At 32.2% G+C, this 22,985-nt stretch overlaps 1 protein-coding gene across 2 annotated transcripts in view; it reads right to left on the reverse strand.

Moving 5' to 3' along the window:
* The window catches only part of LOC114328735 (puratrophin-1), a 988,347-nt gene that overhangs the window by 33,837 nt on the left and 931,525 nt on the right, over positions 1-22,985 (reverse strand). For both annotated transcript variants that reach the window (XM_050661949.1, XM_050661948.1), the window contains exons 12-14: positions 20,598-20,791; positions 18,369-18,648; positions 5,107-5,256 (exon numbers count right to left, since the gene is read on the reverse strand). In XM_050661949.1, the coding sequence (XP_050517906.1) occupies positions 5,107-5,256; positions 18,369-18,648; positions 20,598-20,791 (624 nt within the window). The remainder of the gene's footprint in view (positions 1-5,106; positions 5,257-18,368; positions 18,649-20,597; positions 20,792-22,985) is intronic.

Below are 22,985 nucleotides of genomic sequence, written 5' to 3' on the forward strand. Positions count from 1 at the left end.
CTGGTACTTGGTCGTCATTTAGTGGAGTAAAAACTTCTGCTAAATACTCGGCAAATAGGCCAGCCTTTTCTTTATCACTTTTTGCCCATGGTCCTGGTGGTGTTGAATTTTTACGTATTGGAGGTAATGCTGTTATTGGCTTTCTCTTACTTTTTATGGGCTTCCATATAGAGTTGTCTTGTCTTGAAAGATTGGTGATATAATTCGTAAATGACTCATTTTTGACTTCTTGCAGCTTTGATTTTAATTTGTTGCTGATGCGATTGTATCTTGTTCTGCTGTCTGGTGTGTGTGTTCGTTGCCATGCAGATCTGGCCTTTCTTTTTTCAGCTACCAGTTTTTTTATTTCTAAAGGTATATTACTTATGTTTCTGTTGGGACTACTTTGTGGGGTAGCTGATTTAGCTGCATACTGTAGTATGTTTATAAATTTGTTATAGTCCTCTTCTATTTCTTCCGGTTTTTTCAGCCTCGTTGTTATTTCGATAGTATCGTGAATTATTTGTCGGTAAGTGTCCCAGTTTGTTTTATTGTTGTGCAGGTGGAGTTTTGGTTTTTTAGTGATAACTGTTGTACTTACCGTTGCTATTATTGGGCTATGGTCAGTAGTTAGGTCATAGCTTGGTGTTATATCTGTATAAGTTATACCGATACCGTTTGTTATGAAGAAGTCCAATAAATCTGGTTTTTTGTTGGGATCGGTCGGCCAGTATGTTGGTGTTCCCGTTGAGATAAATGAGTAATTCTTATTTTGTATAACATGTGCCAGTTCTCTGCCTTTTGTTGTTATAAGTCGTGACCCCCACAAGGTATGCTTGCTGTTGTAATCTCCCCCAGCAATGAATTTTGGTCCTAAAGTTTGGAAAAATTCTTCATAGTGTTCTCGTTTTAGATTATGGCGAGGAGGGCAGTACACAGCTGTTACGTTGACATTATATGGAAGTGCTTCAACGCTTACTGTCGTTGCTTGTATGTGTTCTTCTTTGTACTTCAGTAGTTCATGATGTTTAATATTTTCTTTGATGAGTATTGCTGTACCTCCGTGGGCTGTGCCGTCAGGATGCTCAGTATGATATAGTTTATATTTAGGTATGTTAAAATAAGTTCTGTTTGTGAAGTGTGTTTCACTAATTAAAAATATGTCAATTTTATTTATGTCTAGAAATATTTTCACTTCTTCTGTATGGCTTGGAAGGCCGTTGGCATTCCATTGGGCTATTCGAAGAAACTTAGCCATTTATTTCATTTTGTTCATAAGCATGGTAAGCATGTTGAGGACCATGCTATTTTGTTGGATTAGTTGGTTGAATAGATTCTTGAATTCTTCCAAAAACTTGTTTAACACAGTGGTTGTATCTTCTGTTTGGTTGCGTTTAGTTACTTCAGCATAGCTCATGCCCTGGGGCAGTGGATTGGATAGTTGTTGTGTGTTTCTTGTGTATATATCATTTGTGTAGATTGCTGATGGGTTTTGATGCTCTCCATTGTTTTTATTGCTTCCTTTGGTAAGTTTCTTATAGTGATCACATCCCTTGTAATTGGCTGGGTGGCCTCCATTGCATAACGCACATATGGCTGGCGTCTCCTTTGACTTTTTGCACGTGGTGGTATTGTGTGAGCCTCCGCATTTTACACAGACGTATGGTTTATTACAATATGATTTGGAATGTCCATATTGTTGGCATCTCATGCACTGTATTATACTGTTTTTTTGAGTTCGTGGAGGTTCTATGTGTACTACTCTGTTCTGTAGGCCTGTTATATTATAGACATCTTTGTTGTTTTGCGCGGGTTCTAAATCTACAAAGAAGAGATTAAGTGGTTCTTTGGTTTTTTGTTGTTTTACATTAACTATGTTTCTCACTTTGTGCCCTAACTGAGATAGCTCACTTTTTATGTCATCAGTATTGGTTGAGTGATGTAAGTATCTGATCACGATTCTGTAGGCTCGTTCTTCTTTTAGTTGGTACGTGTGATGGTATATATTTTTTTCCTTGAACTCCTTAACCAATTTTCGGTATATTTCTGGTGTTTCACAATTTATTTTGACAACGTTGTTTATTAAACTTTTTGTCTGGTATTCTTCTTTTTTGGCTATTTCCTCTAATTGCTTTGTCATCTCTTTGAAATCCTGTACCCCGTGTACAAATATTGGTGGAGGTTTTGGTATTTTGTTGGTTTCGACGTTTCCAATATTTTCTTCTGTTTCTTTCGACAGCGGTTGGAATCGGTTACCTGTTTCAATTTCGCTTGGATTTGGTTTGTTGTTATGTATTTTCTTTCTTTTATTGCTTCCCATGACTTGCCAAGCGTTTTTACTGTTTGTCTGATTTTCTTCTTCATCTTCGCTGGTTGATGTCATATAGTGAGTTTCTCTGTCTACGATATTTGCACTATTTTTACTTGATGTCGGCATTTGCTGCTGAACTGGTTGAGAGCTGAACTGGTTGGTATTTACTGTCTGTATAGGAGTTGTATGATACTGTTGTTGCATAGTTGGCATATTCATGTTCATTGCATTTTCTGGTTGCTTCATCATTGTTGGCTGCCACTGTAGTTGGTTATTGGTTGCTTGTGGTATTTGTAAATTTATTGGATCACTCTGTATGTTTTGTTGTTGATAAACTGGTTGTCCATTTCTGAACCCAATAAGATTCCCCGAAGGGAACATATTGTTTTGTTTTTCTCACTTATTGCTAATGGGTTTTTTTTTATTGTTGTTGATAAGATAATTAGAATTCTTAATCACCGGTTTTTCGGAGCGCTTTAACGATGTTTACACCTCGATGGCCCAGCGACGACTATTCAACCAGTTTTAAATCAATAAATAAATCGTCAGTTTGTAAGAAAAAATTCAACATCGCGTATCTGGGAAACGAAGCATTTGCGGACATACGATTATAAAGCAAACTGTCATTATTCTTTCATGCAGAATTACCCCTTAAAGTTTGTCGCACTTATTTAGAAACACCCTATACTGATGAAGAACATGGCTAATTGTTACAGTAACTAACTTGTTTATTATTTAACATAAGCGAATGAATAAAAAAAGAGAATGTTAAGAAAACAGTTGGATTTTAATTTAACAGAATGTTGGGTTTTAATTTCAGTGTTTTACAAATTTAATATTCCACAGGGTGATGTGAACTTTGAAAAAAAAAACACAGTTTGATTCGTACACCCGGTATACAATGAAAATTTACCTGCTTAGCAACAATAGTATTACAGCGGTATTGTTAAAGAATAAGGCTATAACATACTTAAAAAGTCACTTAAATCGGACAATAGGATTAGGAAATTCGAGGCATCAAAAATGACCAAATTTTTAAGTGTGCCAATTTCTATACACGCAAGTTTAGATATCGTAGAGGATGTGGAAGCAATGTATAGAGATTTGAAGAAAGTATCAGTTCGCAGTTTTTCCGAATAATTCAAGGTACATTGTAACGGAAAAATTGAAAAATCGATCCAGAATGTCCACATAACCACAGGTATCTTGAATTTCTTTTAAAGGGTCCAGAAAATATCAACGAACAACAAAAAACTATAGAATACTATAAACAAAAGCACCATGATTATTACCAGTATTATTACCAACATCCAGTGACATTAATGAGAATTAATGTTTTATAACTTGTCACAGGGAACACCAAAAAACACGTTTAGCAAATATTCAGGTGAAGATATCAATAAAATATTAGTTAAAATGATTTAAAAAGGCAGTTTTATTCATGAAATGATCTCATCGAATTACACTCGATCTCTAAAATTATTATCGACTTGTTGCTTTCCTGAAACTTTGACATAATTTCACTCCCCTTCGGGTCGTGATATTATAAAACGTTATAACTATCAAAGTGTCACTCGGGAAACAAATCGACAATTTTAGAGATATGAGTTTATGTTTTTCAAAATTTGTAGTTTTCAGATAAATTATTATAATTATAAAATATATAAAATATATATTATTATAATATACAGTGCACTGGAATAAGTGCTACCCTCCTTACTAACTTATTTATTTTTAGCACATAAGCAAAGCGCTCGTACAGTTCGATTTATAAAATTATCATAGTATATTATAGCATCAATGTTTCGAACTTTACGCGATCCCTCTTCAGGTGATTGGCATAACTTTGATTTTTTTTAATGAGAAAGTACATCACGTGACACCCCCTTGAAATTTTTTTGAAATACTGATTACAAAAATGTATAACACTCTAATCCTTTTTGAGAGCGTAGGTGCAAAATTTCGGTCGAATTATTTTTAAATATATTCATTTTTTTCGAATCCTGAGGAAACTAACTAACATTTATGAAATATGGTTGTTGATGACCTGATTCATGGGATTAGCAGCCAAGGAATCTGAGTCCAGGGTTTTGCAAACGATATTGTAATAAATAAATTTAAGGGGATGGGTACGAACTTTCGGCTTCAATGCTATTTAAATGGGATTCATTTTTTTCGAATCCTGAAAAAAACTAATAAGTATTTTTGAACAATTTAAACGCAGAATAAAATATTACAGTATTATCGAGGGTCTAAAGTTCCTGAGAACTTCTATAATGACTATTTTAATAAGTCACAGGGGTAAAAAAAAGAAAATTTAGTATGATTTAAAATTTCAAATAAATCATTCAAAAGAATTTTTTTATTTATTCTAAGGGACTTTCAGCCCTCTGTAATGATGTAATCCTTTATTCTGTGTTTAAATGTTTCAAAAATACTTATTAGTTTTCTCAGGATTCGAAAAAAATGAAAGCGTTTAAAAAGAATTTGATCGAAATTAGGCGCCTACGCTCTCAAAAACGATTAAAGTATTATATATTTTTGTAATCCGTATTTCAAACGCTTTTACATAATGTACTTTCATATTTTAAACAAATCAAAGTTGTGCCTGTCACCTGAAGAGGGATCGCGAAAAGTTCGAAACATTGATGTTATAATATACTTTGATTATTTTAAAAATCGACCTGTCCGAGCGTTTTGCTTATGTGCTAAAAAGAATAAGTTAATAAGGGGGGTAACACTTATTCCACCGCAATGTATATTAACATTGCGCTCGCACATATTTATTAAAAAAAGCTTACAGAAAACTGGCTTACTTTTGAGTCTTTGGGTCCATATTATGATATAAGGCATCTGAAGGCAAATCTAACGTGGAGGAATGGCAATAAAGATGATTATTGGCAGAAATAGGAGGCACTTTTCTTCTTTCTTCAGAATAATGATCCTCTTCTATATCATCCGTAATACTACAATAAAATACAGCACTCATTCTACTATAATCATTAGATGTTAAAAGAGTAAAATTTGCTTGACTGTAATCGTTATATAATTGTTATAATAAACATATATTAACTAGTCTAAAAATGTATAATTGTCCAGGTTGGTATTATAATAACATACGTTGCGTGATTGTGAAATTATAAACAAATCAATATAAAAAATCATGAAGTAATCTATTAAGGAATAAGTTGTTGAACTGTTTTTAATTTAAACATTTCTACGATTATGTCACTTAACCAAAACAAAGTCTTTCTGGCGTTACTTAGAAAGTCAGAAAAATGAATCTATATGGATCTACAATGAAAAAGTCAATTAATTTTTTGTCATTAACAGTTATAATATAACTTGTATTAAAATTTCTTCTTCTTCTTCTTCTTCTTCTTCCTTTTATAAATTGGCTCATGCCTGTTTTAATTCGGTTTTTAGCCCCAATTGACGTCTTCTGCTATCTTTTCCTTGGTCGTCCCAATGATCTTCCATTTGGCGATTTGTCTCTTGCTGTTCGTACTATTCTATTTTCTGTCATTGTTTCTATGTGTTGATTCCATTCTATTTTTCTTGTTTTGGTTCACATGTTTATTTCCTCTATGCCACATCTCGCTCGTATTTCCTCACTTCTTACTCTGTCATTTAGAATTTGGTTTGTTATTTTTCGTATCGCTTTCATTTCTGGTATTTCCAGCAGTATTTGTGGTTTCGTCGTATCTGCTCTTGTTTCCGCTGTGTAGGTCATTATCGGTCTTATTGTTGATTTATATATCCTGGTTTTCGTTTCCGTTGTGAGGCATTTGTTTCTCCAGATTTTGTTGTTGAGACATCCTGCTGCTCTGTTCGCCATGTTCACTTGTTTTTGTACTTCTTCTTCTACTTTTCCATAGCTTGACAGTTTTATTCCCAAGTATTCAGTTGCCATCACTTGTTCTATTATTTTGTTATTTGCGACCAGTTTACATTATCTGGGTTCGGCTGATATCACTGCCGATTTAGTTTTCTCTGTTGAGATCACCATGTTGTATATGAGCACCGTGTCTTCGAATTCTTTAAGTAATCTTGGTAGGTCATCTTCATTTTCGGCTATTATTATGGCGTCGTCGGCATAGCATATATTATCTTTATTTCCTTTTCTCTCATTCTATATCCTATCGTTTTTTAACTTTCTTTATGATTTATAGTTTTCTTTACATGTTACCACAGCTATGTTGTCTTTATATGAGGCGTGTAAATGCAAAACTCGCCTTATGGGAGCTATACTCTTCTGAGATAATCAATAAAAAAGTTTCTCAAGCATATCTTTTACGTTGTAAAAAGAGAGTTTTGCATATTTCTCTGCACAAAATAGCCGGTAAGAAGACAGTTTTGCAAGTATTTGGTAAGTTTTTCTAAATGTATGTTGGTGAATGAATTTTAAACTGCAGTCAAGTCATATTTAATATTTTTTCAAAAAGCAAGTTTGGCATTTATACACCTCGTATATTCTCAATGGTTTTTACTAAATCCAGTGGTATTCCCTTTTCATACAATAAATGTATCGCGTCCCGGATTCACACTCTATCAAACGCTTTATTCAAATATATCAGGCACGTATAAGCTAATTTGTTGTATTCGATTTGCCTTATTACAAAATATTATTACTGCATTCATGTATGATCTTCCTGTACGAAATCCTTACTGTTCCTCTTGGACAGTTATTCGTTCGTTTATTTTTGTGGCTATTATTCTTGTTGTCAATTTGAGTGTTGTATTTAAAAGATTGATTGCTCGATAATTACTGGAGTCTTTCTTATCTCCTTTCTTGAAAATCGTCAGCATGATCGTTCTCCTCCATTCATCTGGTATTCTGTTCGTGGTGATTATTTTATGAATAAGAAGTTGCAGTTGTTGTACAAGGTAATTAAGAGTTCATTTCGTATTTGATCTCCTGGTGAATTTCATCTTTTAATTTGTTCATTCCTTGTTTCACATATTTTTGGGCGATTTCGGACTTTTCATCAGTTATTATATTTGGCGTTCCTGGTAAAGATTCTTCGTTTTCTTTTTTAAACATTTCTGCCAGAAAGGCCACCCATGTATCCTCTTTTATTTTAATCAAATTAAAATGTGATTCTATAATTATAACCGTTTGAAAGCTCTGGCTTTAGTCAGCTAGTACAAAAGTATTTCATAAAATCCAACACCACAAACGCAAAGAGATACTCACAGGCATAAATATTGACAGTTGGCGTAATAAGAATCATAGCAAATCGCTATTGAAAACAAAGGGCAAAAGTTAAAATAGATATTGCGCTGTCTGACCAATTAGATATTATAACAGAGAACCTTTATCATTTAAAAACACTTGGAGGGAAATTAAACTGTTCTTGTAAAACATGTGGATTGAAAATTTATTTTACAAAAATAAAATTGATGGTTATTTCTTTAGACAGATACATATTTACTTTATACAGATACTTTAGACAGATTTCAGATACATATGATATATCATAATCTTCTACTTTAAAATGTATCATATGTACCTATCTGAATTGCCGATATAAATGAGTCAAATTAAATAAATTATCAGAAGAATTTTTTTACTAAGCAACAACATTTTTCTTTGTTAGTAGTATTTTGTATTTTGACAACGGCACCCGATTTGGGGGTCGAAACGTTGATAAAAATCATTTTTTAATAATATTGTGGCTTATTTCCCATTATAAATAGTTATAATATCTTAATTCACTCAAATATTCCAACAATGGTGAACCACTGCATCTAAGCCAAAGAAAAACGGGTTATATTGGTATAATCATTAATTTAAAGTCACTAATGCGAATTTGGAAAAATTGTTTGAAGGATAATATGCATGGAGGTCTGAAGTATCTTTCGTCTTTCGGCCTATAAACTTTCTCAGGATTACTTAGAAGTTTTCTCTAGTTCTATTATAGGAGTCAAGGAGGTTACAACAACAACCCAACGGCAAAACAATTTAAAGATGCATATAAAAGACTCTTAATGCACACAAGTGTTACATGATCTACCCAGGCTAATTGTATAGAACAGGCATCTTCCACATTTTTAGCAAGGAGCAGAACAAATACTGTGAAAATGAAACTGTTGATCATACTGATGAAAATAATAGGGAAATAATAACTAGTAACCATAATTATACTGTAAATAATTAAAGTTTTTCAAAAACAGTCATCTTATGTTTGTGATGTTGTTGGCTATATCGCTGGGATTGTAGTTAAGAAAGTTAAGAAAACATTAGATTGTGACATAATATTATGTTTGTGTGCAATAATTGAATGTGATAATTTACAATGTCCATTCATAAGACACAAAAATTATAGCATATTATCAAAAAAAATTTTAATTCAACCTTCTAAAGACGTCATTCATATTTGCAAAATTGCTGAAAGCGAAATTAGAATTATGTAGGTACAATTCAAAAAAAACTGAACGATTCCAAATTAATGACAAAATTGGTCTTAAACGTGCATGGTTCTGTGTTTAACGAATACAAAGAACATAATATGTTTGATCATGATTTTGAAACAAACCAAATAATGTAATAAAAGTTAGAAATAAGTTAACAAAAGCTATTTTGTTTTGTGGTCATTAATTAATAGATTCCCTATATATTTTTTCACCTAACCTGAAACTTACACCCAAAAGAAAATTACTCTCCTTTAAATTTATTTTTGATTATTAAACAAGAAGAGATATAGGTACCAATGATATACTTTCAAATAAAACATTTATTTTTACAAAATAAATTACTTTAAGTAAAAAATATTTATTAATTACTTTGCTAAATGATTTATCTTCAATATTTTTTACAAAATATTGAAGTTATACTAAAATTAATCTAAAATTGAGTAATTTTATTAGTGCTTTGCTAAGATTCCAAACGAGTTCTTGCCGTATTGTGACGTCACTTTCGCGGAAGGTCTTTGTTTCAACGATTCGGTACAAGGCGTGTCTATCAGTTTTTATGGTCTAAGGTTATTTCAAAGAAAGACAACGTCCCGGGTAATCTCGTCATAAACACTGATATAGAGAATGAAAAAGTACAAATATCTTGGTAGCAGGTTAGTCGAAACGCAGGATCCTTTACATGAACTAAAAGTCAGAATAGCAATAGCAACAGCAGCACTTATTAAGATAAAAACAATTTCTCCATTGCAAAAGCCTCAACTTAAGGCTCCGAATAGGATTGCTAAGATGCTACATTTTTTTAACTCTTCTTTATTGACCATATGCCTTGTTCACTCAAGAAACCCGAAATGGATAATCTTGCAGCCTTTAAAAGCTGGTGTTACCGCCTCATATTATCAGGGACGCCGCTGAGATGTTGGTCGCCCGTGTGCAACTTAATATGTGTCGCCCCCCTTCCAGCACTTTAGAAATATGTACATCCTAGTATTTAAAGAAATGTACAGAAGATGCATAACAATAATAAGTTGTAAATAGATAAATACTTGAACAAGTTGAGTAATATCCATGATCCAACGCCCATTATATGTATATTGTATATCCTAATTTAAACTTCCATTTAATTAAAATAAACCGTAAATAATATAACATAAACACATGAAGAAACTAAAAACAAACTTTTCTGGCTTCCGTTTCGGCAAAAATTTCGACAAAAATGTCTTTGTTTTTAATATCCAATCTCGCACGCACTTCATGTTCGATAGCATTGCTAAAGCAGAAAGTATATCTTGCTTCATTAAAAATCGCAGATAATTTTTAATAATTTTAAGTTTTGAAACGGCCGCTCACCCTTAGTAGCCCAGTAAATGAACGGGAAATTCGGCGATACCGTGTAATTTTCAGGGGCAACTCCGAGTTGCATGAAAATTTGGATTTAGGTTCTACTTACCCTCCACTTCAAAGTTGAAATTGTGCCGTTGGTTGCTTTTACTTGGGGGGTGACAGTCACCCCTTCTCGGGGGTGAAAAAACATACGTTCAAGATAAGACCGGAAATGGATAAATTGACTGATTTTAAGCAACTTTTGTTCTATACAGTTTTTTACGCAAGTTAATACTTTTTGAGTTATTTGCCATTGAAAATGTTGATTTTTCGACAAAAAAACTACGTTTTCAGACGGTTTTTCGCAAATAATTCAAAAAGTAAATATTTTATCGAAAAAAATATCCTTAGCAAAAGTGTAGCTTATAAAAAACCCAAAAAAATGGTGTATCAGTAAAGTCTATCTATCAAATAAAAACAAAGTTGTAGCTCATGGAAAATACTTTCTTATTCGTCTAATTCCAAATCGAATATTTCAAGGTGAAATCACCGAAAAATTAAGCACTTTTCGGGAAAACCCATTTAAACTCTTTTAAAGTGTTTATAAAAAGCTTTTTTTTAATTGTTAACAAAAGTTTTAGCATTAAAAATAAGCGAGTTACGCTCATAATAAAGTTGGCCCTCTTTTTTTGTAAAAAATCATGAAAATCTCGCCGTGTTTAGCTCCCCACATGAAATTAATCGCTACCGCTTTACAAACAATTTACTTACCTATCTATTTTTTATATGATCTGTCAGTCTCACCGGTTTAAAGTGTTTATTTTTGAAAGGCTTATAATTGAGAAAGCTTGAATGGGTCACTAATCACGAGTGTATGCAAATTTTGAACAGCCATATCTTAACCAATTTTTATCTTACGGGGAAAAAATGAAACTAGCATATTTATAATAGCAAAACCTACATTTTTTTACTATTTAAGATTTTTCTTATCACTAATACTTTTTAAGTTATTTTGAAAAAATGAAATTTTTAGAAAAAATTTTTTTACTATAAAACCAAATGTTTTTAAAAATAAGCACTTCAAACCAATCAAACTTACAGATCATATAAACAATACACATACAGTTAAAATAGATGGTAAAGTCAAACGATTAATTTCATTTAGGGTGCTAAATAGAGGGAGGTTTACACGATTTTTTTTTACCAAAAAAAGGGGCCAACTTTTTTTTTTCAGTGTAACTCGTTTATTTTTGGTGCTGTAAACTTTTGTAAAAAACAAATAATAAGCTTTTTATTGATACTTTAAAAATGTTAATAAGGTTTTCCCGAAAAACGCTTCTTTCTTCGGTGATTTGGCGTTGAATTATGCGATTTGGAATTAGACGAATAAGAACGTATTTTTCATGAGCTACAACTGTTGCTTCTACTCAATTTGTAGACTTCACTGGTACACCATTTTTTTCGTTTTTTTATAGGCTACACTTTTGCTAAAAATATTTTTTTCGATAAAATATTTACTTTTTGAGTTATTTGGGAAAAACGGTCTGAAAACGTAGTTTTTTTGTCGAAAAATCAACATTTTAAATCGCGAATAACTCGAAAAGTATTGACTTACGTAAAAAACTTTATAGAACAAAAGGTGCTTAAAATAGGTCAATTTATCCATTTCCGGCCTTCTTTTAAACACGGGGGTAAATGTCACCCCCAAGTAAAAGCAACCAACGGCACAAATTCAACTTTGAAGTGGAGGGTAAGTAGAACCTAAATCCAAATTTTCATGCAATTCGGAGTTGCCCCTGGAAATTACACTCCAAAACGGTCATTTATTGGGCTATAGCTACAGCAAAGGGTAGAGTTAGGAATATACGTACGATTATAGTTAAGTTTGGAGAAATTTTGATATAATATTATTTCGTAAATGTATTCAAGAATATTACCAGGACGTTTTTCTGCGGTAACATATGGTTGAATAGCTTTAATTTCTTCATATAAATCGGTTGCACTAATGTCAGTCTCCGAGCTGTTTATGTCTGTAAGGGCTTTATACACTTTCTCACAATTGAATATCTATGTTTATCCATTGAATTTTCAAATTCATATCCCTTTTGTTATCATTTTGCAATTCTTCTAAAGCATCATATATTTTACTTATCTGGGTTTTTAATGGTGCGATTACATCGATCAGACTCTTCCATCGCATGTCCAACAATGCTTTTAATGTCCACTTTGGAAGGTGCTTTAATAAAATTTTCCTTCAAATATTCGAAGAAGAAAAAAATACATATAGTTTCTGTACCTACAGTATTAAAAAATTCCACCCACTCAAAACTTAATTTTACGGCATCATTCAGCACCAGATTTAAACTATGTGCAGAAAAGGGAATAAAAAATGATCGAGGATATTTCTCTCGAGGATTTTCTGCAATCCAATGTGTCTACCACGTATATTTACTCCATTATCGTAACCCTGTCCACGCATATTATCCATAATATTTATATTTAATTCTTCAAGTTTATTCTCTATAAATTCAAAGAGACCTTGTACAGTTACCTCAGTTTCAGGAGATAAATATCCGAACTGGCGTTGAAGTTGAAACACATCTTACTACAATAATTTATTGTTATTTATTTCTTCTACGTGCGTTATATCTGGACTACAATCTAATGGGTCTACCCCAAAATTCCGACAGCCAAAATCCCGACAGCCACAATCCCGACGGCCAAAATCCCGACACGCCAGAATCCCGACAGGCCAAAATCCCGACAGGCCAGAATCCCGACAGGTTTGATAAGATTCTTTTTAACATATAATTACATTTATTTCTTGTTTTTTGTTTATGGCCATCTGTTTTTTATTTGTTGTTACTAAACAAAAGTATTTTGTATTAAAAGTATTAAATAAAAGTCGGAATTTTTACTTATGCGAGGATTGTTGCATGTCGGGATTTTGACCTGTCGGGATTCTGGCGTGTCGGAATTCTGGCGTGTCGGTGTTTTGGCCGTCGGGATTTTGGCTGTCGGGATTTTGGGCGGCACCGCAATGTAATATAATAGAAAAATATTTAGATTCGCGAAAAAAAGCACTATAAATGTTAAATGAAGCGCATTTTAGTATTATCAGGTAATAATAATAATAATTATTGTTTGGAATATTAGACTTTAGAATTAGAATTATCTGAAACATTACTATTTAATTATTTGAACTTATATATTTGCGTTTTAAAAAAAAGTAGTATCATCAGTGGCCTGATTTTGGCCTACCCCTATTGTTGGCCGTCTGTGTGCGATGCACACTTTGCACACATGGTAGCGGCGGCCCTGCATATTATAAATCGTGGACTGAGAGAGTAACGAATGTTACTCTGGGCTAATTAGCAAAATACAAGGAAAAGTTATTTACCAGCAATTTTATTGCTCGAATCGAATCTTATTATTGTATGTATTAATAATATAGGTATGCAAAGTCCGCAGATAGTATGCTACTTTTTTTATAAACAACATGGCGCCCGAAAATCGTGTTTTTTTCAATTTTTCCTCTATAACTAAAAAGATTTTAACTTTACTCCAAAAACACCCAAATAAAAATTCGGGCGGGCATGTTTTCGACGCTAAAGTACCTGAGGGTCTTAAAAGTACCCGTGTTTTGGACGCTGCCAGAAAGTAAAGTTAGGACCGAAGGGTTGGGTCTTCCTCCTTTGGCTCTTTTAAATTTAGCGTCCAAATCATGCACATCCAATGGGTTGTATAAATTCCACTGATGTAGAGTAAGAGGTAGAATAGGATTTATTCGGTGAGACATTCTGTATAGTAACATCTGATGACATATTGATAATTTATTTAAGGTACTACCGACACTAATTACTTTCGTTTCCCGCAAAAAACAAACTGGTAATTTGTTTGTAATCCATAAACCTGTGTCTATTTACAATAACTCATGTACTAGATAGGAATATAAACTAATAGTGAATATGGAAATTTCAACGTTAGTAAGTAATCGTGGTAAAATTTTGCTCAAAGTGAACAGTTTTACTTTTTCTCAAGATAAAGTACTAAAATCGGGAGAAATAGACAGATTGTGCGTAGCAGTGCCAAAAGGAAGGCTAAGGATAATTTGACCGAAAGGCCGTCCAAAATCATACATAGTGCGTTGAAAGAAAATGTAGATTGCTTGAGCCACATGACTGTTAAAGACGTTAATTTAATACGAAATCAAATATACAGTGAACGGCGAATGGCTCAACCGAAACTGCCCAAAAGTAAAGAAGAAACTATTGCTGCGGTAAATATTATGAATATCAAAACACTTAAAGACGAGAATTTTATATTTGCGGTTGAACCAAGTTCTAACATTATCATCTTCTCGTGTAACACTAACATGCGTTTTCTGTGCGGCAGTGAAACGATTTATATGGACGGTACATTTAGTTACTGTGCTCAATATTTCAAGCAAATTTTTACCATACATGTATTTATCAACGGACATTATATACCATTGTGTTATTGTTTACTTCCCGACAAATCGGAACAAACATATATAAAACTATTTAATGTTTTGAAAAGCAAATGTGAAGTAATTGGTCTGAAATTCAATCCAAAAATCATTCTCCTTATCAAGCTTAATCTCTAGAATTTTATTACCTGCCTTTCCATTTACATTTCAATTAGACCCAGCGTCCAAATCATGTATGCAGAAACAGGTAATTTTATTTTTCAGCGTCGAATTATAAATTTAGCGTCCAAATCATGCACGCCCAAAAATTCACCGCAATTAAATTCTACATAGAGACGTGTTTTTCCCGATTCACTTCGATGAAAACTTTCCCCGGAAAAAGCGGGTTTTTCCAACAAAATCTTTAATTTTCAACTAAAATTTTAGATAAGTAATTGTTAATCAATAATTAAATAACTTGGTAATGTAAAAGTTCTTTTCGTGTAGATTATAATTCCAGAAGCCAATGGTAATTGAATGAAGAGTTTAGCAACAATTGAATTGTAAATTAAAAATTTACGGTCGCTATAATAACGACAATAATTACTATGGATAAGTATAACTATGATTTTTTCATAAAAAGACACTATACCTATCTAATGTACTTTACAGAATTGAAATTGGACTATTTAAGCGACCTCAGGAATATTTTAAAATTATAAACAATTTTTTGGCTTATCAACAAATAGAATATCTCGGGAAATAATAAACTAAATTAAATTGTAAAAAAGGTATTCGAAAAACAGCGGCAGGACGCTTCTTTTAAAAGAAAAAACGTTTAATTATGACGAGTGGTTCCTGAGATACAACCAGTCAAAGTTGACCGGAATTTACGGCAAAGATATAAACAATAGGATCATAATTTTCAAACCATCACCTTTTTATTTTTGTCCTCTTTCTCCATACCAATTTTAATATCTTTAAAGAACTTATAACATATATTATTATAATAAAAACTATCGATAATACGTGTGAAAATTGCCAAAAATAGCAAAATTCCAATCAAAAATTAGGTTGGAGAAAATGTAACCCTCAAAGTTCAAAATCGGTATACGTTAAAAAAATGCATTTTCTCGGCTTCCCATGGAGCAATTTCCTTCATTCTTTTTTTATTCCCAGGTATCTCGAGTAGAGCCATCGAACTAACGCATTATTAAATGTCAAACTTGATTTTGTTTTGTTATAATAGATTAATTTATTGATAAGAACAGAAAACTACATATTTTTTCCAGTTCCCAGGCAACCAAGTGACGTCATATAACGTTGAAGAAACGTCAGTTTTTGGTTGAATATAACACGTGCTTGAACATTACGTCGTATATACGTCTTTTGTAGGTGATTTTAAATACGTAAGATTAATGACGTTAAAATTACGTTTAAAAAACGTTTTAATTTCAGACAGCCTAAGTACTGATTTCACAAAATTGGGAGGAGCTTGCTTGTTTGTATTGACTCCAAACAATTTCGTTTAGGTATAACGCTAAATGTTCATAAGACATTTTTCATTTATTGTTTACGCGGTTTGTGTCTTGAGTGATAAAATAAGACTTTTCATTTAGATCTTTAGTTGAAGAAACATGTTAATATTAAGAGATTTTTATGCGTTTTTGCCCAGTGAGTTAGTTTAATTCAGTAATTCTTCTTGACAACTATTTGAGGTTATGTTTATTTGGTTTTAATTAAGCGTTAAATGAAGATATTAAGACAGCGTAAGGCTACGGCTCCACGGGCGAGAAATTGACGCTAGCAGTAGCAGTAAAATGAACTTAAGGTTCCGCGGAACGGAATAGGAGTAGCCGAACTGTACCGACTACAGGACTTGTGCGTAGTCGGTTCAGTTCGGCTATTCCCATTCCGTTCCGCGGAACCTTAAGTTCATTTTACTGCTACTGCTAGCGTCAATTTCTCGCCCGTGGAGCCGTAGCCTTAAATTAAGATATTAAGTATGCTGGATAATTTGTTAATAAATTATTTATTAGTTTCATATATATGTTATTGTTTCAGTTTTGACACAGTAAGTAGGTATATATAACTAGTGAAAATTCTATAATAATGTGAGGGCTGGTACAATTTGTAGCCTTTATTTTAGTTAAACTTACTACAGGTGTACCTTTTAAAGTTAAAAACATAAATATTCCCATTTGAAAGCTGTATAATTATTCAAAAAATTTTTATTTAAACAAATTAAAATTTTGTGTTATAATAAATAAATTAATTTATTATATAATATAATTAACAAAACAAAAGCAAGTTTGACATTTAATAATGCGTTAGTTCGACGGCTCTACTCGAGTTACTTGGGAACAAAAAAAGAATGAAAGAAATTGCTCCATGGGAAGCCGAGAAAATGCATTTTTTTTAACGTATACCCATTTTGAACTTTGAGGGTTACATTTTCTCCAACCTAATTTTTGATTGGAATTTTGCTATTTTTGGCAATTTTCACACGTATTATCGATAGTTTTTATTATAATAATATATGTTATGAGTATTTTAAGGATATGAAAATTGGCGTGGAGAAAGAGGACAAAAATAAAAAGGTGATGGTTTGAAAATTATGATCCTATTGTTTATATCTTTGCCGTAAATTCCGGTCAACTTTGACCGGTTGTATCTCAGGAACTACTCATCATAATTAAACGTTTTTTCTTTTAAAAGAAGCGTCCTGCCGCTGTTTTTTGAATACCGTTTTTATAATTTAATTTAGTTTAATATTTACCGAGATATTCTATTTGTTTATAAGCCAAAAAATTCTTTATAATTTTAAAATATTCCCGAGGTCGCTTAAATAGTCCAATTTCAATTCTGTAAAGTACATTAGAGAGGTATAGTGACAGTTCTTTTATATTGTGGTCATTTTTGCTGTAGCAACTTTTGCTAGATCATATCTAGGTTTTATTTCTTCCTGTAGTGACCCTGTGTTTGTGATCAATGATCCCAGCTATAACTATGAGCTCAGAACCTGAAACCAGTGAAATGTAGTTAGGTGTGGATGATCGTTTTGTAGTCTACTCACTATCATGATCTTTGTCTTTGATATGTTTAATTGTAGACCAGATATTTGACTTTCGCTTTTGACTAGTTGTATAACATCAATCAGCTCTGCTTGACTATTTGCATGAAGGGCCGTGTCATCTGCGAAAGGTAGGTTGTTTATTCTATAACCATATATTGAGTTGCCCTTTTTTCATCCTTCAAGTACTCTTCTCATAATATGCTCCCCATACATATTGAATAATTTGGAGAGAGTATACATCCTTGTCTTACACCCCGTTCTGGATGAAATTAATTTGAAAGTATGTCAACTACTTACTGATCCAGTAGTGTGTGCGTATAGTTCACTTATAAGCGAAAAAAGGTGTGGTATGCCTACTTCTTTTAGTATTCGCCATAAGTGTCTCCACTTGACCCTGTCGAACGGTTACATAACAGAAAAAAATAATGCTGCATAGATAACAGGAAAAAATTATTTAAGTCAAACGGAGTCAAGGTATGAGAAGAACATGCTGGGTTAAGAATTGGTTGTGATTTACAACAAAATTAAACTGTTTAAAACAGCGGTTAATCAAGTTAGAAGCGCTATATTGATTTAGATGGTTTAGATTTAGATAAAGAAGTGACTATGTACTATAATTTTGCTTTTGACATTTCGATTTCCACTTCCAGGATATACAAAATACAAAGTTTAATTTGTCTTTTGAAAATGATTTCCATAGTGGAAATGTAAAAGCCAAAACAAATGATTTTTCGGTTTAAATTCTTTTGTGATTAATAGCCATTAAATATATAGTTCAAAACATAGTAATGTCATAAGAAAATAGTTCAAAACAATATCGGATCTATAGATATTACCTTTTAACAAATCCATCGCTTCCTTCCTCAATTATACTGTCTTGCTGGTTTTCTGTGTCCTGGTTGGATCCCGTGCTAGAACTGGCGGCACTGCATAAAGCACAGTTTTCCCTATAGTACTGGCACGAACATATCCTTTGTAATTTTTTCTTATTGTACAAGATTTCATCTCCGACGGAATTTTCTGCGGTAGACACACCGCTATCACACCTATTGCAGTCGTTATGTTCAGATTCGATTTTTTCTAGAATATTTTCCACGCTTTCTTCTTTAATTCCACCTTAAAAATATTTGTTTTAACATATTATATTATGATTAATTGGTCCTGAAAAAAATAGTACCTGATTGCGTTTTTTAATGGGAATTTGAATGGGAAATATTTTTTAAATAAATCTATATTAGTCCAGTCAGGTTAGACGAATAACAGGCCTAACCTTGCATGCCGAGCTGCCCCAAATTTTCTAATATTTAGGGGGGGCGGTAGTGTAAATTTCTTTAAATAGTAGTGTAAATTTAAAGTCGCGACTGAATTCCGCAGTTGCGTTAGCCGCCATCCTGATTTTAATTGAGAACCGTTTTTGCTTTTGGACAAAAATGGTAGGAACTAACATTGTTTCAAATACGATTTCCTACAATTTATTTGTAACAATTTATAGTTCTATAATTTATAATTCTAACCTTTAGAGAAGGTTAATAGTAGTGTAAATTTAAAATTTCCACTGAATTCTGCCGTTGTGTTAGTCCCCACCTTGATGTTAAAGGAGAACCGCTGTTGCTCAATATCTTCGCCATTTTCAACTTTTCGACAAACTTGGTCGGAACTGAAATTGTTTCAAATCCAATTTCCAAATTCTTTCAAATACAATTTCCTATAATTTCTTTTTTACAATTTTTTGTGTGGTCAAAAAATAGTGGAAGGGGAGAGGAAGCGTAATTAATTATTGAATTATCTCATGTATTTTTTACTTTACGACATAATAATTGATGTAACAAAAATGGAGAAAAATCTTTTATATAATTTTGATATCTTTCATGTTTTTGCTCAAATATATTATATTTAAGGTCTTAGGATCTTTTTGTATGGTTTGCTGCTGATGACGTCGATAGGGTTCGTTAATCGCTTGCGTCTCGTTATGGTTGTCAAAGAAGTAGGTCCTTAAATGTTGATTGTAGCACAAAAAATCAAAGAAATTATTGTATACAATTTAATTCACTTTATTTTTGATAGTCAGTTAAGTCACAAAGTTAATAATAAAAAAGATAATTCGATAATAATTATACTTGGTCACAATTTTCCCCTTAACTCGGAAAATATCGACCGCTTGAAAAAATTTGCAAAGCTTTTTGGTGTTTTAGTAGGAATCGAACTAACATCATTCGACAACATCGTCCGATACACTCACCTATGAGTTACGTAGGCTGCTGTTTTGGACACCACGTAAATATAAAATAAAAAGCGACACCATCAGCTGAAAAAGAAATCCCAGGAATGTGGGAGCGGCATGGCAGGTCGAGTGAAATAAGAAAATGTAACAGAAAAAAAATAAGAACTAAAGACTCAACTCAACGTGAAATAGCGAAATATCTCTCGAAATTTGTAATTCATGATCCTTAAGCTAATACCAAACCCTAATTTATGGTCTCATTACCCTATTTTTATTGTCCTGAGGACCATGGATCATTTTCCGATGAATTGTCGGTAAAATGACACAGTTCAAAGAGATTTAACATACAGGTGGTAAAACGTCCCCCTATCGACTAAGGTAGGGAGCTGATAGTATTAGTGCCGTGGTAATTTTACTATGCAGTTGTCTAATTACGTTGTGCTAAGATTTTTATCATTGTATGAATTAACCAATGAAATAAAATTTCTACCACCCACAGTGGCGGTGTCGGGACATGATGGTCCGACTGATTTTATCATAAAAGTAAATATTATCTTTCCTTTGCACTATTAAATATTTTCTCTCTCTTTGCTGACGTTTAAATTGGTAAACCGCTTCAACACGTTCTTTAACGCGTCGTTGAAGAACCTTGAGATATACTCTTAACTTATGAGACGCACTATTTCCGATGTATATTTATACTTAGTAAGTTACGACCAAGAAAAGTGAATACTCTTATAAAAACTGTAAATCTCAATTTAAATGTTCCCAACTACATCTCAACAAAACAAATAATTTCGATTGAAATTGAACATATTATTTCTAAAATATTCTTAATACGTACCTAACGTTCCACTGTTTTTTCTTTCCAAAGTATCCTTGGTTCCACAAGGACAACTCTGTAATGCTTGGATATATTTTTTCTTCAGTTTATAAGAAACAGTGTTTTCAGTATCGGATTCACAGCAATTGCACATTTCTCCTGCAGCAAGGTGACTGCAGTGGTAAATAAACGCCAAAGAACTGACGGATCGCCTCCTAAAATAGGTTTTTTAAAATAATTTTGAATTAAGTCAATTATTGATTTTAATATGAATTGCATAAATATTTGGATAGGTACACTTTTTTCCTAACTAAATATTCTATCTTTGGGTATGTCGCTAACTAAATATTCTATCTTTGGTAAAATATTGTAAATTGTTAACAATTATTACTAATTCGCTTATTAAAAGGTTTTATACATTCAGAAAGATTGGCTGCACAAATCTAGACATTCTCTATTTCTTTCGTCTTTCGTATCGATTTACTCGTTCGGTTCTTCTAAACTCTAAACTGTTCCGTACTCAATCAAAAATGCTTTTGATTTCGATTTCTTTGAACGTGTTATTAACATTTAAGCATTCTGATTGATTGCTTGGTATCATATTTATGTACTATGACATTTCTTTGATTTCTTTGAACGTGTTATTAACATTTAAGCATTCTGATTGATTGCTTGGTATCATATTTATGTACTATGACATTGGTACTCATTTTGAGTTTGAATTTACCCATTTTTGGGTAATTTCTTTTGCTATTATGGTAAATATTAACTTTCAACTAAAGCATTGACCAATATTTATTTAATAGCATGCGTAAAGTAGTTTTCCACCTACCTCTACCGAAAGTATACTTTTCCGGACCTGATTGTATGGAGCAAAGTTGTACTTTTCCTCCCTAGGGAGAAAAGTAAAAGTGAAGTCATGATACTTCATTCATGAAATATAACTTATTGGCGCCCTGTACAATATATATTTTCTATTACGTAAGTATCTATACATTTTAACGTTTATTTATAAAACATCCTGTATTTTGCAGAATGGTAAAAAACAGTAAATTGTTATTTTGATTTAACATTGTTTACATTAATAATTTGACTTATATTTGACAGTTGGCAGTTATATTTTACCTACTTGTTAGTTTTAGTTTTAATAAATTTTGTTGGTTAGTTACATAAATAAATTAAGTAAAAATGAAAAATGACTTGTTATTAATTTGAGGAAGGTGGAAAAACTATATGTATAACATGGGAGTAAAGTGCCTACTCCTCCCTTGAATGATTATTGCCCTCCGCTACGCGTCGGGCAGTAAACTTCATTCTCGGGAAGAAAAGTAGCACTTTCCTCCCTTGTTATACAAATAGCTATTCCGTACAGCTTGGGCAATGTTCCATACATATTAGTTAACTTTGCAAAACTATTAGTTTCCTAGGGAACTGGGTAATATGGAACTTGCAGATCTTTGTTTTATTACATAATATTTAGTTTCGTTTAAAAATAAGATTTCCAAACCTCATAATAACTTAGAAGTACAAATTTAAAATCTTCCGTGTATTTAAATCATTTCAAACGATTTAAAAATCGCGCTAAAATTAATTTCTGACGCCATATAGTAACATTTTGTAATGACATTTCTCTTGTCTCGTACAAAAGTATATACCCTTTTGTTTATATTGGAGTTTGATACAGTTTTTGGATAGTATTTAATTGTGTGTGTGTGTTTACTATGGAAAATAAAAGTAAATACTATAAGTGTTGTTTAGTACCATTGTGTTAAAGTACAACCATTAAAAGCCCCAATAAAATATTTATTAGATTACCAGTCGATAAAAACGGCGTTTAATAAAGTGTTTACATGCATGTTGAAAGAACACTAAAGACATTTTAGTTAATTCACAAAGTCTTCATGCATGTGAAGATGATTTTCATGTAAGTATTTAATATCTATTGTCTGCTCAACAGTTTTTTTTAATAAATTTAGTATTTTGAACAAAAAGAAAATATAACTTTTGGTATTTTCAGAAAAAAAATCCTTTTTGGTATATTTTGGTAGATTTACATTACCGACTGAATGATATTTCCCTATACAATATTTTCCTGGAACTGTTTTTACTTTAAAATTAAAATAAACTATTCATAATAATAAAGTTTAATGTTCATAATGGGTTATTTATCAAATGACCTTCTTAGCAGGTCATTTTAAAAAAATTGTCTTAACAAAACCACTCAAATATTATAAAATATAGCTCACAATAACTATTTAACTAAAGATTTATAAAACTGAGATACACCATAAGACTACAACAAGTAAAGGAATATCAGACGTAATGAATTAATGGCGCGGGCCTTGAAAATTTTTAACATTATGACGTCACGACCAATGAGGGCACGTTTTGGATTGGCTGCTATAATTT

This window comes from Diabrotica virgifera, chromosome 9 (genome assembly GCF_917563875.1).
Source record: "Diabrotica virgifera virgifera chromosome 9, PGI_DIABVI_V3a".
Taxonomy (NCBI): Eukaryota; Metazoa; Arthropoda; class Insecta; order Coleoptera; family Chrysomelidae; genus Diabrotica; species Diabrotica virgifera.